At 42.3% G+C, this 19,232-nt stretch overlaps 1 protein-coding gene across 1 annotated transcript in view; it reads left to right on the top strand.

The window, feature by feature from the left end:
• Positions 1–19,232, top strand: part of LOC124795902 (nephrin-like) — a 349,584-nt gene that overhangs the window by 231,794 nt on the left and 98,558 nt on the right. The window contains exon 9 of the mRNA XM_047259981.1: positions 5,974–6,186. Coding sequence (XP_047115937.1) covers positions 5,974–6,186 — 213 coding nt within the window. The remainder of the gene's footprint in view (positions 1–5,973; positions 6,187–19,232) is intronic.

Below are 19,232 nucleotides of genomic sequence, written 5' to 3' on the forward strand. Positions count from 1 at the left end.
GAAATATCATTGTTGCTTAAGGTACTTCAATATACGTCTCATGGGTGTTTCATGAAGCATGTGCTGAAACAATATCTGAAGAACTTTCTGTGCTGTACTGACGTTATCTCTATGCACTTAGTTTTGAACTTGGGATACACCAGATTTCTGTTAGGTGTTTATTATATCGTATCCCATCATGGGACACGCGTCCTACGATATTACCGAGATTGACTGCTGCGCTGCATGAATAATACTGCAATGGTTTCTTTCTTTCTTTCTTTCTTTCTTTTTTAAAGATGAATGGAGGAATGATACGTGTTTTGTTTTAATTTTTGTATGGTCTTACAATGGCCAGAAAACATTTATGTACACCATTACAACAGAATCATCTAAAAGCTACGGAAATATAGGGATGCGTATAGATTAGCATTTGTCTAAACTGTATTCACAACGGAATGTTAAGTATCCGTCATGTTTCAGTACAAACAGACCTGACTTACCTTCCCCATCGTTTTCACACAAAAATATACAACAGTACTATTGCATTGTGCGATTTCCTGCCTCATTCGACAAGGAGACAGAATTGATCCGGCACAACTACTCATAATAATTTTATCGTTAACGAAATTGAGATCTCTAAATTCTCTGACTGTATGTAGGGAGCATTCCCCAATGACATGATTGTTTTGAAGTCGTCCGTTTAATTACCACAGAAACCTTTAAAGTGAGAAGAGGAAATTATTTGGTTAACAATAATGTTTTTTGGAGAAAAGTTTCGAAGTTCTTCCTGACGTTTTTGTGGCCTGAAGAAGACACGTAGGGCACTTTCGAAAGTGACTCCGTTACCCAGCTGAGTGAATGTACCGCGGAAATGCATACAGTAAGCTAGCATTCCCCTTCCGAGAAAACGGTTGTGTAGTCTAGACTAATGGTTCTAACAAGACGAGGATAGAGTACTCCGTCACTGGTTCCCTGCAGTGATTATTTCCGTTCAAGACACCTGGTTCTTAGCGTTCACAGAGTGCTGTTGGACGCCGATGTGTGAATCGTGCAGTTCTGTTTCAAGCTAGTGTCACAAGTTTTTGAACCAGTATACTGCTACTACTAGTTTATGTGAATTATCCGTGCGTCTCCGTTTACCGGGTTCCAATTATTTCGTCTGTGACCATGGAAATCAATTCTGCATTCGTGGCAGCATTTTTTGATATTTTCGTTCACCCTTTTTGCCAGAATTGCTAGTGATTATTTCATTGTGTTTACACTTTCAAGGAACTTTCTATTACTTTGAACAACAGCTATTGTAGAGGTACAATTAAAACATTTCACCTAATTTAAGTGTGGCTATTTGCCAAAACATCGTGCCGAGAACTTTTCACGAAATTTCACTTGCCAACTTTCTCCTCCGAATGCGAAAATATTTTGTTGACGCCTACCTACATAGGGAGAAATGATTATCGCAGTAATATAAGGAAAATCATAGGTCTTAAGGAAAATTTTAAATGTTCATTTTTCCCGAGTATTTTCGAGAGTCTCTGTCAGGCACTTAAGTGTGAATTGCAGAGTAATTATGCAGATGTAAGTGTAGATTGTGATACTTACACTAAAACACCGTTTCATTCGCTCCGTGTTTCAGTTAAGCTATTATTTAGAAGCATTAGCTTTCAGTTTTCCACTGATTTTATATAATCGTTGCATTACGGGAACTGATTTCATTATTACATTTCCTTATGTGTGTATTAAAGTCATGTGCCTACCTCCAGAGCATATGTGTAGGGGTAATTAGGTGGAACCTTTGTAACACTGGAATAGGAAATTAATCTATCTTGTGGTACACGAACCTCCCTTTGTCAAGAAGTCGTTATTATGTGTGATTGGCTTACTCAGCTTTCCATCCTAGCGAATAAATGGATTACCTGTTCCTCATCCAGCGTTTGTTTACCGTCTTAATGTCAGAAATCGATTTGTCAATGAAGTGTGAAAATAAACAATACCTCTTCAAAAACCACTCGTAGCATTTTACATTCCCTAAATGCAAAGCAGAGTATAGTATAAAAGTACCATAAACGTTTCAAAATGTTAGAAACTATCTCCAGCTTTTGTAGATACTTTCTCTGGGACCCAAACAAATATTTTATTACTGTGAACAGGAATCCTGAAGTCATTACATGAAAGTCATTTAAAAAATTGAGTACCACATCACTTTTGTCACCCTCAGGAAGTGGACGAAGTAAATGGGTGACTCTGTAGTGATTTCGACATATGAATAGTTTAAGTACGACGGGGAAACGGTAAGAGACATTAGGTTGGAAAAGTGAAGCTGTATGTATTTCGGGAACTGAGTAGGTTAATTCTGCTGGGTAAACGAGAAGAGCTATTAATTAGGAAAAGTGTAGTATGGTGTCACAAATGTTCCTAGACTTATGCGAAATTGTTAACAAAGGCGGAAAGAGAAGGAGTGGCGTCTTCTTGTTACCGATATTTTGATAAATCAAATTTCTGCATTTCAGGTAGTTGATGTGCGGGTGTATGCTCCACTGATGAGTTGCCTCTGATGAAAAAAATAGTGTGAAGCTGTATTTCCAGAGATGCCACTCCAGAACCATTACAGTTAGAGGATCTATCATCTTACAATTGAAGATGCACATAGAATTTTTAAGCGTACATGAAAATTAGAATAATCTGAAATTTCCGTGCGTATTAGGACTTCCGCAAATGGAAGGACGCCTAAACCTAAAAAATCGTAACAATCTACGATATAGAGAGCTGACTTTGAGTATTCTGGCTGTTAAATGGAGTCTGGTCAGAAACGGACTAAAACGGCAAGCAGAACGTTGAAAGCTTTACTACTTTCGTCCGACATCGAATAAAATCAACACATAGCTACGGTGGGTATGAAATGAGGTCGCATGAAATCATGAAATGTCATCAACAAAGACCAATAAGTAATTAATGAAAACAGCGAAGTCATTTTTTGTAATTATTCACAAAACTGATTAGTGATGTAGCTTTGAGAAAATGATGTTCTACGGGGAACACCGATTTTATTATTTTATTTCGCCGAGAAACTATATTTTGAGATGACAGGTGCTCTTTTAGTTTTAAGAGAATGGAACTCACGCGGCTTTTGAGTGAACTAAAGGCAATTTATTTTTAAAATTAAAATTTTATTGTCCGTTGAACTAAATGACATGCACGCATACACAAATTTTCGATCCATATTCCGCGTCGAGTACATCCTAAACACTTAAATACTGAATTTTCAGCAGTGGAGTTTGATACCACTTATTGCGAAGAAGCTATAACTAAGCTTTGGTAAATATTTGGGGAAGATAACGATTCAATGAAAGTTTTATCCTTGCACAAGAAACTGGCTGCATAATTTTTACACCGTTCTTACTGAAATTTAGGAAAGGTGAGTGATTTCATTTTCAAGCACATAAGCATTTACTGATTGTCTAAATGTAAATTGTGTAGAGTGTAGGTTAATAAAACTGTACAGCAGAGATAGGAATCAACATATGGGTCTTTTGGTCTTCTCTGTACATATCATAAAATTTGTATTAATAAACTTTGTCGTTTGTATCTGTAGGATTTACAACCAGTCTGGCACAATAAGTGTTGTTTTAGTCAATGATGTGTTGTATAGATGTACATTAGATTCATCAGACATTTTTTTCCCTGCTAGGCGCTGTTAGGGGTAGATGTATCGATATTCTGATTATTGGTACCATAATATATATCGACGACAGTGTTTTAGTTGTTTTTTTCTCTGTATCTAACAGTCTTCTCGCACACGCATCATATAATTTACTACCTTTCTTTTGTGCACGGTCGTAACTGCACCATGAAGTGAACTACACTTGTCATAATAAATTAACCGTTTTGCGTCCAGGCGCCAACACTTCAATACCTGACCTTCTGCCCAGGAGAATTAAACATCAAAGTCTTGTTTGTGCCACAGATTCTTGGAATTATTAATCATCCTCAAAACATACAACTTGTAATAGCTGTAATTATCAGTCTGCAAATTAAGTAAATATTGATGTGATTTCCCGCAACCATCAACAGAAATACCTGCACTTATACCTGTAACATTCTGTACAACGACGTGTGGTCCAGGGTAACGGTGGATATGTAGGTTTTAAGGCGTACTCGAGGCTCGAAATATTTTTAGATGGCAAGTTGAGGCCTACTACGTTAACCAGTAGGAAAACACGTCACAAAATGCAGGTACGTGAATTCTGTTCATGTTTCTTCTTCATGGAACGTGTGCTGTCCTGTAGCTGTAACAGCCCTTGTCACACTGTTCCCCAACGATGTTTTTCGATAGACATGCCGCCGCATACACATTCTTCATACTCCGACCGATGTCTACCGTTGTTCGTTTAATGGACAAAGTAAGAGCATATGGACTATCAGACCAATTGTGTGATTGGATTGAAGAGTCTCTAGATAACAGAAAGCAGCATGTCATTCTCAATGGAGAGAAGTCTTCCGAAGTAAGAGTGATTTCATGTGTGCCGCAGGGGAGTGTCGTAGAACCGTTGCTGTTCACAATATACATAAATGACCTTGTGGATAATATCGGAAGTTCACTGAGGCTTTTTGCGGATGATGCTGTGGTATATCGAGAGGTTGTAACAGTGGAAAATTGTACTGAAATGCGGGAGGATCTGCAACGAATTGACGCATGGTGCCCGGAATGGAAATTGATTTTCAATGTAGACAAGTATAATGTGCTGCGAATACTTAGAAAGAAAGATCCTTTATCATTTAGCTACAATATAGCAGGTCATAAACTGGAAGCAGTTAATTCCATAAGTTATTAGAGACTAGGCATTAGGAGTGATTTAAAATGGAATGATCATATAAAGTTGACCGTCGGTAAAGCAGATGCCAGACTGAGATTCATGGGAAGAATCATAAGGAAATGTAATCCGAAAACAACGGAAGTAGGTTACAGTACGCTTGTTCGCTCAGTGCTTGAGTATTGTTCACCGGTGTGGGATCCGTACCAGATGGGATTGATAGAAGAGATAGAAAAGATCCAACGGAGAGCAGCGCGCTTCGTTACAGGATCATTTAGTAATCGCGAAAGCGTTACGGAGATGATAGATAAACTCTAGTGGAAGACTCTGCAGGAGAGACGCTCAGTAGCTCGATACGGGCTTTTGTTGAAGTTTAGAGAACTTACCTTCACCGAGGAATCAAGCGGTATATCTCACGAAGAGACCATGAGTATAAAATCAGAGAGATTAGAGCCCACAGAGAGGCATACTGACAATCTTTCTTTCCACGAACAATACGAGACTGGAACAGAAGGGAGAACCGATAGAGGTACTCAAAGGACCCTCCGCCACACAACGTCAGGTGGCTTTCGGAGTATGGATGTAGATGTAGATGTCGTTTAGCATAAGGAAAGTTTTACCTATTGCTGCTCCTTGTGTTACACTTGCATTGAGTTATGTAGAGCAAAAGTGCAGCTTTGCTAAATTGCCTAAGCGCTTTACTTCACCAGTGTACTACATCTCTACTGCCTCAATTCCCCCACCCCCCACCCCTAGCGTATTGAAGAATTCAGGAACTCTGAGTTCTTCTTGTTCACAAGCTCTATGAATATTCTGCAGCTTTTCAGATTTAAAGTGCTGTCAGTACTACGTTCACTTCTTAAGGAAGATTTTCTGTTGAGCCAATATGAGGAGATTTAGGGAATACTAGGATTAAGCGCTTCAGAATATGCTTCTAATAGCCGTGACTGTTTGCTTTTACACCCCATCTATATTTTCGCTTTTTCTGCGCACACTGAAGTAAGAGTTTCTAAAATACCTTCTCATTTTATCTACATAGTTTACGCATTTAATCACAAGAAGCTAGAAAAGATGATAGCCACAAAATATCTTGCAGTAATAAGACCAGATGTGGGCACAACCATTGTAGCGGTTTGACGGCCGTTTGTGAAACTGCTTCTGTCTGAATGTGCACTTGGTGCAGGTGGCGGTGCGGTGTCGACGTCCGAGTCTGGAGAGTTTCCTCAGCTGCCCGCGGTGCCGGAGGAGCGCTACAGGATGCGCGGCGCCTCTGGCACCACGTCGCTGCTCACCTACACGCCGATCACGGGCTCCGACTACGGCGACCTGCTCTGCTTCGCTGTGAACGCCGTGGGCAGCCAGAGCGAGCCTTGCGTCTTTACCGTCCTGCCGGCCAGTAAGTACCGTCGACCACACAAACAAACAGTGCAGACTGCGGTAAGGGTTGGGGTTGGGTACTTCGGGAGAAGAGACCTAACAGCGAGGTCATCGGTCTCATCGGATTTGGGTCGGCCGTGCCCTTTCAAAGGACTCATCCTGGCATTTGCCTGGAGTGAGTTAGGGAAATCACGGAAAACCTAAATCGGGATAGCCGGACGCGGTATTGAACCATCGTCCTCCTGAGTACCAGTCCAGTGTGCTAGCCACTGCGCCACCTCGCTCGGTGACTGTGGTAAGACTTTGTCCTTTACTTGTACGTGAATTTTAAGAAATACAGATTTATTCTCATTGCGCGGCCAGTAGTAAACGAAGTGCGCAAAATTGTGAGATAACTAGCTGTGCGGATACCGAGCAAGAAGTTATAAGGGGTGACAAAAAATTTTCAGTGCAAAGGCCGTACAGTGCAGAAATGGTACGGCATGAAGGCAAGATCGCCGTGAACACTGAGGCACTCAAGCCACCGATGCACTAGGTTGGAGATAACCGTTTGGCAAAACGTGGTGTCCTGCTACGTGAAGAGGTACGTAACTGGAATGAGATTTTCACTCTGTGCTGACATGAAACTTCCTGGCATGCTGTGGCTAAGCCATGCCTCCGCAATATCCTTTCTTTCTTCTGGAACCTTTATGCAAGGTTCGCAGGAGAGCTTATGTAAGGTTTGGAACGTAGGAGACGAGGTACTGGCGGAAGTAACGCCGTGAGGACGGGGCGTGAGTCGTGCTTGGGTAGCTCAGTTGGTAGAGCACTTGCCCGCGAAAAGCAAAGGTCCCGAGTTCGAGTCTCGGTCCGGCACACAGTTTTAATCTGCCGAGAAGTTTCTGGTACCTATCTGCCTGCCGCATGTCCTAGTCGGACAGGAATCGTCGAACCTTCACCCCAAGGGATCGAAGGTGTGGTAATCGCATAGCGAGAGAAGTACAATAGTGTCTCCCACTTGAGTCGACATTATCTTCTGCGTTACGTGTGCAATATAGGGACGTGAGTTATCACGAACCTATAACACACCGTGTCGCACTGTTCCCAACAATGTTTTTCGATAGACATGCTGCCCCATACACATTCTTCACACTCCGATGGATGTCTTTCGGCAACCAAATATAGAATAATAGTACGCTGTACCTGATTGGACGCATTTGGTAATAATGTCGCTGTAGTTCAGGTTTACGCGTCTACAGCACGCAAGTCGGTAAGACACGAATGCCACACTAACCCCTTGCCTTCATGTCGGTATTGACGGGCCCGCTTCGGAAACGCGCTACGTTGTGAATATTTATTTTACTATTTATTTAATATGATTTCATTAGGTCCATCAAGCCCTCTCTTACATTGGACCAGTGTTTCACATATGCAGTACCGTTTTTGTATCATAGATATATAAGAAACAGCGGATATAAAATGACAACCAGTATTAAAATGGATTGAGTACTGTAAGTAGGCTGTTTATGTTTTCTTATTGGCAACGTTACGTAGCGCTCTGTATGAAAATCACTGGCTGTGCTGTGTGCAGTCTGTGGCTAGTTTGCATTGTTGTCTGCCATTGTAGTGTTGGGCAGCTGGATGTGAACAGCACGTAGCGTTGCGCAGTTGGAGGTGAGCCGCCAGCAGTGCTGGATGTGGGGAGAGAGATGGCGGAGCTTTGAAATTTGTAAGACTGGATGTCATGAACTGCAATATACATTATGACTTTTGAACACTATTGAGGTAAATACATTGTTTGTTCTCTATCATAATTTTTCATTTGCTAACTATGCCTATCAGTAGTTAGTGCCTTCAGTAGTTTGAATCTTTTACTTAGCTGGCAGTAGTGGCGCTCGCTGTATTGCAGTAGTTCGAGTAACCAAGATTTTTGTGAGGTAAGTGATTTGTGAAACGTATAGGTTAATGTTAGTCAGGGCTATTCTTTTGTAGGGATATTTCAAAGTCAGATTGCGTTGCGCTAAAAATATTGAGTGTCAGTTTAAGCCCAGTCATGTATAATTGTTCAAAGGGGACGTTTCATAAGTCGACCCTTAGCCGAGGATACCTCACTGGAATCTTCTGATTTTGTTCTTGTAGTTTGTGAAATTAGTGTAGCTATTGTTTATTGCTAGCGCGTAATCATAGAGAGAATTTCCTTTGTAGTTGTAGTTTTCATTCTTGTACAGGAAAACAGTTGTGGCATGCATGTAGATTTGCACCAAGTATTTCGCAACTGCGCTTGCAATTAACGAGATATATGTTATGTTAATGTGTTTTCTTATTTTGCTCTTCAAATTGTGCTTTCCTGTGTTGTCGTGTGAAATATTGTGACGATAATGGCGTGTGAAAAATGTAATTCTAGGCTCCAAAGTAAACTGAGAAATGACAGTGAAGACGAAAGCAGTGTGTTAGCGCCACCATGTAATGAATTAACTAATGTTCAAAGTAGTAATTTGGTAATTGTGCATAGGGAAATGGAGCGGGCTGCAAATAATAATGTAGGCAGTGAAACAATTACTGAACAGGGAAGCATTATCGATCGATCGGTCGGCAACAGCTCGCCTCAGGATTCCAAAATGACAGGACACAATCTTGCAAATACTGTAGATTCAGGTTTTGCGTCCTCACCGTTTTCTCAAATAAATCAAGACACATTTTCTGCTTTTCAAAATGCGAATATCGCCAGTTCAAATGCACTGCCGAATAGCACTGAGGAACATGTTTCAGACACCAGTGCACTGTTATTACAGTTAATGCAACAAATGGGACAAAGGCTACAAAAGTTAGACACAACGCTTGAACAAAATCAGAAACAAATGGGACAAAATCTTCAAAAGTTAGACACAATGGAACAAAATCTTCAAAAGTTAGACACAATGGAACAACACCAGAGACAAACACAGCAACAGTTAGACACAATGGGACAAAATCAGAGACAAACACAGCAAAAGCTTCAAAAGTTAGACACCACACTTGAACAAACACGTGAAGAGTTAACTACTGAGTTACATAACATTGAATCGAAATGCCAAAAAGTCTGTAATGACGTAAAAACACAAATTTGTGAGCATTTCCAACCTATTTTTTCGCGTCATTAAAATGCATTACAGAATCACGAAGCAGCCATAAAAGAACTGCAAACTATTGTTCATGAAAATCATGAGACCTTGCAAGCTAAAATTGACTCAGTTGCATCTTCCGATTCGGTTATGCTATTTGCTAAAACTCAGGAAAACTTAAAGAACACAATAGATACGATTTCAACACAAATGGACACTGTGAAACTTGGTTCAGAAAAACACACAGAGGAAATAATTTCACAATCGGATAAAGTAGCCGAACTTTCAGATCAGTTCACTAACTTATCTAAAAAGGTAGATGATGCTCTGAATGACACAAGACCTGTAGCCTTCACTGACATTGAAGAATATGAACAAATTAGAAAATTCAAACAAAATCAAAATCAAATCAATACACTGTACAAAAGAGAAATCCAGGAAGTACAAGATCAGTTGGCACAAGTACTACAAGAATTACATATTTCAGAGGACACTCGCGCTCCAGTATGGGCAGAGGGACATAGAAATACGGAATAACCACAAAATAATAACACAGTACACTTCGGAAATTATGAAAGAAATGGGCAAGGTACACCGAATTTTGAGATGGAACTGCAGAAACGACGTAACAATGAGCGATCTGCTACTCGCCGACACGATGATTTTGACTATAAGCTGTTCATTACTACACGTAAATTCAAAACATTTAAGAATTCTAGCAACGACATTCAACCACAAGCGTGGCTCCAACAATTCTCTCATTGTTTTCCTCCCAACTGGTCATTAGAGCACAGATTACAATTTATGTGTGGCTATTTAGAGAATGAACCAGCCGTAAGAATGCAATTGGTCATTCACGATTGCCACAGTGAAGAGGAATTTTATCATGCCTCCCTCTCAGCATATTGGTCACAAGCTACACAAGACCGAGTAAAACATAGCATCATAATGATGAAACATTTCGAACAATCTGAATTTTTCAGTCTTGTGAAATATTTTGAAGACATGTTGCACAAGATTCAGTATCTGTCAAACCCATACAGCCCTCAGAACTCATCTGCATTTGCTTAATCAAACTGCCTGAACATTTACGACATATTATTTTAGCAGGACGTTGCTAAGACGACATTGAAGCTTTTCAGGGACTGTTACAAGAACTGGAAATTGACACTGACAATCGCGGAACACGAAAACAGGAGCACAACAATTACAGGTCACATCAGTCACAATTCCGCGATGACAGAAATAATACACGACAAGGCTATTCTTACAACGCAAATCGTGACCAAAACAGACACCACCCATATGCCAACCGTTGGCAGAATAGTAGTTACAGAGAAAGATCGCATTTCCGTAGTAACGAATATGACAGAGATAAACATAGAAACAGACAATATGGGAACCAAAACAATTTGTAAAATTTTTGTAGGGAGCATGGGGGCTATGTAAGTAGGCTGTTTATGTTTTCTTATTGGCAACGTTACGTAGCGCTCTGTATGAAAATCACTGGCTGTGGTGTGTGCAGTCTGTGGCTAGTTTGCATTGTTGTCTGCCATTGTAGTGTTGGGCAGCTGGATGTGAACAGCGCGTAGCGTTGCGCAGTTGGAGGTGAGCCGCCAGCAGTGCTGGATGTGAGAAGAGAGATGGCGGAGTTTTGAAATTTGTAAGACTGGATGTCATGAACTGCAATATACATTATGACTCTTGAACACTATTGAGGTAAATACATTGTTTGTTCTCTATCAAAATCTTTCATTTGCTAACTATGCCTATCAGTAGTTCGTGCCTTCAGTAGTTTGAATCTTTTATTTAGCTGGCAGTAGTGGCGCTCGCTGTATTGCAGTAGTCCGAGTAACCAAGATTTTTGTGAGGTAAGTGATTTGTGAAACGTATAGGTTAATGTTAGTCGGGGCCATTCTTTTGTAGGGATTTTTCAAAGTCAGATTGCGTTGCGCTAAAGATATTGAGTGTCAGTTTAAGCCCAGTCATGTATAATTGTTCAAAGGGGACGTTTCAGTACCTGTACTGGAAGGTGAGTAAATAATGCTATGAAGTAATAGCGTTAATACCGGTTTAACATGTTCTGATGTTGCTGCTTTCGGTAATAGTGACAATAGTAACAATAATATTATGAGAATAATAACAATAATGAGTATGGCTCGTAAAAAATATGTGTTTTCTGATATGACGATAGGTAAAACTTTACCGCTAATAATCAGTTGAGTTGAATGCAGAAATTACACCTGCATCAAGTCCACTACCTGTTTGTGTAACTAAATTTTCTGTAAATGTCTGGGCCATATCTCTGTACCATTCCGGGTGTCGCCCTTCGGTAGATGTGATTGATTACACTCCCAATACCTTTAATTCTTTTGAGGTATTGGGTGTGACAACAGTCACATCTACAATAGTGTGCTTTAAGGTTTCGGACACTATGCAGATATGATCCGAATATATCAGAGCATACCTTTCGTAAAACGTTCAAATTACTAAACGGAATAATAGTAGACAGGAAAGGCCTAAATTTAAGCCTAAAATTTAAGCTTGCACTGGTTGAGCCCTGCGGAAAACGTTGCTGGTTTGCATGAAACTACATAGTCATTACGAACTGAAGATTTCGCATGACATGTCTTACTAAATGACCACAAAAAAACTCTATTATCAGTTAAGACCCTGGGAATCCACAAATCAGGATTTATACGACTCTGTCACGTTCACCTAACAGCCGGCTGGAGTGGCCGTGCGATTCTAGGCGCTACAGTCTGGAACCGAGCGACCGCTATGGTCACAGGTTCGAATCCTGCCTCGGGCATGGATGTGTGTGATGTCCTTAGGTTTAATTAGTTCTAAGTTCTAGGCGACTGATGACCTCAGAAGTTAAGTCGCATAGTGCTCAGAGCCATTTGAACCATTTCTCCTATCACCGGTTGAAATTGCGTCTTGAAATTAGTGCACAGGGTATTGAATGACAAGCCACTGGATTGAATAAGTTTCAAAAATTCGCGAACTAGTTCGTACGTATGACTACTAGAACGACAAGGCAGACACAGGACAGTCGCTAAATCGACTGAAAAAAAAAACCGGTAGAGGATGAAATTAACGACTGAAGGCATCGATGAACAAAGCAAGAATCGTTTTCACTTTAGTTGCCTTCAACAATTCGTCGTAGTGTCTCATTCCTGCCTATTCGCATTGCGCAACCAATTAAAGGGTCAGTTATTAAGAAATCACTTATTTGAGCAAAATACAAATGAAACAGTTTCCGCGTCAGTCACTTGTTTATTTTGCATCTACGTTTTCGATGCTTAACACCGACATCTTCAGGTGGAGAATTGTTTATTTACGTGGCTGGTGTTAGTGAAGAGTACAGACGTCTTTTCACAGTCGCAGTCGTTGGGCAGTGTAGGATATTTTGCGTCTTTTGCTATTGATAAAATTTGTTGATTTAAAACAAGCACTTTAGAAGTTAAAAAGCATGAATTCTTGGCAGTCAAGAGTACTTAAAGGGGCGTTAGAGTTGTAAGAATTCTGCGTACTTTTCGATGATGTATGCGTAGCAGCGTGGTGCAATTCGACGCGACGGTTCAAACAGCAGCGTTGTGACACATACAAAGAAAAGGCAGAAGCTCAGAAGTTCGTGTTAGGTGTAAGGTGGGCCAGTATGTGCCACGTCGTTACCAAATTTCACCACTGCTCTGCCCAGTGCCGCAGTGGACATTCCACAAGACGGGACGGTCGTCGCACACCTTGTTACCTACATATCAATCCTTCTTTTGACGCCTCTGCGATGGAGGTCAGACGCACGATGGGCAGCTTTGAAAGCACGCAGTTTCGTATGGGTGGCCGAGAAAAACATTTCAGACACAACGACGCTCAGAATCGACAAGAAAAGGTCTAAGGAAGTGGGATAAAGCGCGTCAGTGAACGCAACCCTTCCGATCGGATGTTGATTACCGTTCATTTCGTGGTCGAAAACACTGTTCACAGGGCGATGAGCATCAGAGCGACGTTCTTCACAGCGTTCGACATGGCTACCATCCTTCTGACGATACAACACTTCTTTAAAGTCATCGTTGGGCTGCAACCCCACTGAACGTGCTCTGCTGCTTTGCAGTGTATCGACCGCAGTTTTGCGCCTGGTGTACAGGGTGCGATCAGCAGAAACCTGTACAGAGACTTCGACAATCATTCAGAAGAGTGGCGTCCTCCTGCTGGTCGAAAGCCTGTTTGTGGGCATGTCAGTGTGATGTTGATGTGGTGAATGGCAGCTAGAAAAATATAAGCAGACGAGTAGGAAAATCAACACCCATGATGTCGAGTACAGCATTAATAGTGTGGTGCATGACACAGTCATGCCTTTAAAATAACTAGGTATAAAGTCGCAAAGCAATATGTAATTGAATGAACGTGTAAGGATTGTAGGTGGGAAGGCGAAAGATCGACCTCGGTTGCTGGGAGAATTTTAGAAATGTATGGTTCACCTGTAAAGGAGGCCGCATATGGGACACCAGTGGAGCCCCACTGTTACTATCCGCACCAGGTTGGAGCAGTTCAGAGGCGGGTTGCTAGATTTGTTACCGGTGGATTCGAACAAAGTGTAACTCAAATTCAAATGGGAATTACTGGAGGGAAGTTGACTTTCTTTTCCAGAAGCACAATTGAGAAAAATTTTGAGAACCGGCATACGAGGCTGATAAACAGAACGATTCCACTGCCTGCAACGTACATTTCGCGTAAGGACCACGAAGTCAGGGCTGGTACGGAAGCAATCAGACAGTCATTTTTCACTCGACCTGTTTCAGAGTGGAACACGAAAGGAAATAACTATTTGTGCTACAGGGTACCATCCACCATCTACCATATGGTGGCCTGCGTGGTACGTGGACGTAGACGGGGAATATAAGGGGTGTGGAAAGTGTTTCAGTGTAATGCACTTTTCACCACCTCTTGATGCCTTTTCGTATGGATTCTGAGCGGCGGTGTGCCTGAAATGCTTACCATGGTTAGCCTGTAAAACAACGGGATTTGTATCCTATGATTCACGTTTCTGACCTCCATCGCAGATGCGCCGAAAGAAAGGGTGAAATGTAGATAAGAGTTGGTGTGGCGACCTTCCCATAGTATACGTCCACGTTGGCGTTGTCCGGTATTGTGACGAAATCTGGTCTCAATGTGACATCCTTAACCTAAGAAACGTCCTGGCCGATTAAACCTCTTTGACGGATCGAGACTCGAACTCGAGACCTTTGCTTTTCACGGGCAAGTGCTCCACCAGCTGACCTACCCAAGCATGACTCACGACCCCTCCTCACAGCTTTAATTTCTCCAGTACCTCGCCACCTACCTTAGCTCAGCTGATAGAGCACTTGTTTGCGAAAGGAGCAGGTCCCGAGTTCGAGTCTCGGTCCGGCACATAGTTTTAATCTGCCAGGAAGTTTCGCATCACCGCGCACTCCACTGCATAGTGGAATTTTTATTCTGAGATCATTAACCTAACTTCCACCTCAGATAAACTTCAGAACACTGGACTTTTTCCCAAGCGTCGATTTCTGCTGTTTGAAGCGTCCCTGCGCCGAGGATGACGTTGCAGGGTGCCAAGTTTTTGCACCGTTACAGGCACTGTAAGCACCTTTGATCAAAATTTATAAGGTCTGAATTTTAATGGGAGACAGTTACGTAGTTTAATTGACCGTTTAATTGTGTTGCTAAGCGTAGATCAGATGCAGATCAATTTTTCACCATAAGAATGGTTTTTTTTCTTTTTTTCATATTCGTAGGCTTCGCCAACTCACAAACAGACCACCCGCTAAAAGCCGCTTATGCCAGTAAGATACTCAGGTTCTGCAGAAATTTTTCTACGCAGAGATGCCAATTGACCATCCCGTTTTATTTCCTGTCGCGGGCAATTGGTATCCACAAGAGATGTATTTGCCTGGACCCCTAGAGTGGCGGCTGGAAGTAGTCTTCTGCTCTACATCTAGAATACAGCAATCACTGTATGAGTCTGTCTCCATTCCGCCGGAGCGCGGGAATATTATTATTTCGATATTAGTTCGTTATCTCGGACATTACACAGGATTTGAGACGGATATCACGAAATCTAGGGCGTTTTCCGTTGCGGCGGAACCTTCGCAAGATATTTCAATCACCAACTTTCTTCTCCGAAAGCTAAAATATTTGTTGACGCCGTCCTACGTAGTGAGAAATGATCATCACGAAGAAATAAGGGAAATCAGAGCTAGCTCGAAATGATAGTATGTGTTCGTTCCTTCCGTCCGCTTTTCGATACTGGAATAATAGTAAATTGTAGTGAAGGTGGTTCGATGAACCCCCTGCCAGGCACTTAATTGTGATTTGCAGAGTATACATGTAGTTGCAGATACAGATGTATATTACTTCTTCCCAATGAGATTCATATCATGGTTCTGGTTGTTGAATACACAGAACTTCATGACCACTAGAGGTCAATTAGCGGCAATGGAATAAACTGCTAAACAAAGAACGTTTTCTTTTTTACCATGTAAGCAGTCTGTCAATAGGAGCTGAGGTTTAGTAAGGTGAATAGTTATGAACTATTATGTTTCTGCGGCGAGACACATTCGTATCGCTGTGTTATCCTCAGGGCTATCTACTAACGACTGTTAAGCGATGATTCCCTTCTTATTATGACTAAGAAGGATGTTTTACTGTAAACGAGAAACTGTGAAGTATAAACAAATACAATTTTTCTGAAATCAGCACGGGTGCTGAGCGTAGCCAACACAACATAATTTCATACACAGGTATTCAGACAATCCGTCACAAAGGCTCTCTCAGAAATGTCGGCACTAGTGGGCCCACCCAGCTTTCAAAATCCTCTGAACCTGTGCAAAATGTAATAAAAAAGTTGGAACAAAAATACCACTTACTGTTTGCTGCACAAAGCGCTCCGTCAAGGCGGCCGAGTGGTCGTTCAGCCTTCAATAAAACGGAAAGCCTTTGCAACCGGCAGGGTGAATAATGCAAATGTTTTCAACAGGTAATCAATGAGCGGCGGGGCCGGCGGCTCCGAGTAGCGCTGAAACAGCCTGCATATTGCAAAGAGCCCGCCGCGCCGACACAGCGTTTAGCCGCGTGGCGCGCCCCACCTTTTAACACACCGACTCCTTAATGATAGAGTGGTCCACCTGCTCGAGGAGTACACCTTTAATCGCAGCAGACTTTTGGGGCTTACCGGCGTCTTGGGGTTGAACATGCCGCAGCATTTCACTAAGACTCGTCGATTGTAGTTTTCACACTAACCGTTCTCTACTGCAAAGGTCAACAAAACCTTTCGCTACCTTACTTGCCATTTCCAGTCCCGTCGACAGAGAGAGATTTCAGCACCGTCCTTGCACTGTTACGAAAATCTCATGAACATCAAATACTCTCCGATGCTCGAAAAAATCACAAGTCATTTCTGTTTACAAGAAGACTAGAGTGAAAGCTGCTCAGAATTACAAACTAATATTGCAGATGCCCGTCGTTTTCGAATTCTAGAGGATATTTAAAGTTGAGTCACAATGATTCTCCGCAAAGAAGAGCATTTTCTCTCAAATAATCGGTAAAAGTACAGAAAAAGTAAGCTTACTTTAACAATACAAGATTACACTTTTTTATCTAAAGTATCCGGACATCTGGCTGAAAATGACTTACGAGTTCGTGGCGCCCTCCATCGGTAATGCTGGAGTTCAATATGCTGTTGATCCACCATTTGCCTTGATGATAGCATCCACTCTCGCAGGCATACGTTCAATCAGGTGCTGGAAGGTTTCTTGGGGAATGGCAGCCAATTCTTCACGAAGTGCTGCACTGATGCAAGGTATCGATGTCGGTCGGTGAGGCGTGGCACGAATTCGGAGTGCCAAAAGATCCCAGAGGTGTTCTGTAGAGTTCAGGTCAGGAATTTGTAAAGGCCAGTCTCTTACAGTGATGTTATTGTCGTGTAACCACTCCGCCACAAGCCGTGCATTATGAGCAGGTGCTCGATCGTGTTGAAAGATGCAATCACCATCCCCGAAATTCTCTTCAACAGTGGAAAGCAGGAAGGTGCTTACAACATCAATATATCCCTTTGCTGTGATAGTACCGCGCAAAACAACATGGGGTGAAAGACACTCCACGAAAAACACGACCACACCATAACACCACCACCTCCGAGTTTCACTGTTGCCACTAAACATGCTGATAGATGACGTACAACCGGGCATTCGCCATACCCACACTCTGCCATAGGATTGTTTCTACTGTTCAATCGTTCAATGTTATACCAAGCGAAGCGTCGTTTGGCATTTACCGGCGTGATGTGTGGCTTATGAGCAGCCACTGGACCATGAAATCCAAGTTTTCTCATCTCCCGCCTAACTGTCATAGCATCTGCAATGGAAAAAAAGTTCAAATGTGTGTAAAATCTTATGGGACTTAACTGCTAAGGTCATCGGTCCCCAAGCTTACACACTACTTAACCTAAATTATCCAAAGGACAAACACACACACCCATGGCCGAGGGAGGACTCGAACCTCCGCCGGGACCAGCCGCACAGTCCATGACAGCAGCGCCTTAGCCCGCTAGGCTAATCCTTCGCGGCGGCCTCTACAATGGATCCAGATGCAGTTTGGAATTCCTGTGTGATGGTCTGGACAGATGTCTGGCTATTACACATTACGACACTCTTCAGCTGTCGGCAGTCTCTGTCAGTCAACAGACGAGGTCGGCCTGTATGCTTTTGTGCTGTACGTGTCCCTTCACGTTTCCACTTCACTATCACATCCAGGGATGTTTAGGAATGTGGAAATCTATCGTACAGACGTACGACACAAGTGACACCCAGTCACCTGACCACGTTCGCAGTTCGTGAGTTCCCCGGAGCGCTCCATTCTGCTCTGTCACGATGTCTAATGACTACTGAGGTCGCTGATACGGAGTATCTAGCAGTAGGTGGCCGCACAATGCACCTAATGTGATACACGTATGTTTTTGGGGGTGTCAGGACACTTTTCGAAAGTTGTGTGTTATGTGGCACCTAAGATTTGTTAAATAGATTTACTTTATAAGAACGTTGGCTTCCGCGGCCGGTGTCATAGTGATTAAAGTTCTTCTTGGTATAATGCCACGTCATTTCTGAAAACTAACAACAATAATTATTGATGCGGCATAATACCCAGAAGAACTTTAATCACTAGTTTTACTTTCTTTATACATTCTTGATCCTATTACCTTACATATATATGAAGAAATGAAATTAACTCTTGCATCGTGCACAATCGGGCATTGTAATGAAATCAATGACAAGTGAAAATTTGTGACTGACCGGGATTCGAACGCGTTTTTTCTCTTTTACGGTCAGCTTAACCGTTCCGGCTACCCGTGGACACTTTCCGTTTGACACAAAATTTAACTTGTTGCATACCGCACATGTAGCACACCCTGTCCTTCACATGCTCTGCTCGCAGATTCACCTGAGCACCGTAAAAGTTCAGACATGGTTTGCAGTCGCATTGGAGGTGCATGTTAAGGTGCATGTATGTTACTGGTATGTGTGGTGTCTGAAAGAACAGAGAGCACTCTTATATGAATATATACGGCTTGACGGCCATTAGCATAATCTCATTGTGGATGCACTGTCTTTCCTAACTCTTGCGGAAATCTAGCGTGATGCAGCAAGCAGTTAGTATGATTGACACGGGTGCTACATGTGTAGTGCGCGAAAAGTTGAGACCCTGAGCCGTACGGAATGCGTACTCCGATAACAGAAGCAGTTGAGGCGACCACTCACGTGAAGTCGGAAACCCGTGTTCGATCCCGGTCAGGCACAATTTTTCGATTGTCTATTCTGGATTTATTTGGGTGGCCAATTGCGGCTTGGGTCTGAATTTCTTTCACGTCTTTGAAATGTACCTTCCTGAGATGCTACAACAGAAACGGGGTTAACTCTGGTCGTTTTCGCACGCTTCCATCCAATCACAT

The sequence above is a fragment of the Schistocerca piceifrons genome, chromosome 4, assembly GCF_021461385.2.
Source record: "Schistocerca piceifrons isolate TAMUIC-IGC-003096 chromosome 4, iqSchPice1.1, whole genome shotgun sequence".
NCBI classification, from domain to species: Eukaryota; Metazoa; Arthropoda; class Insecta; order Orthoptera; family Acrididae; genus Schistocerca; species Schistocerca piceifrons.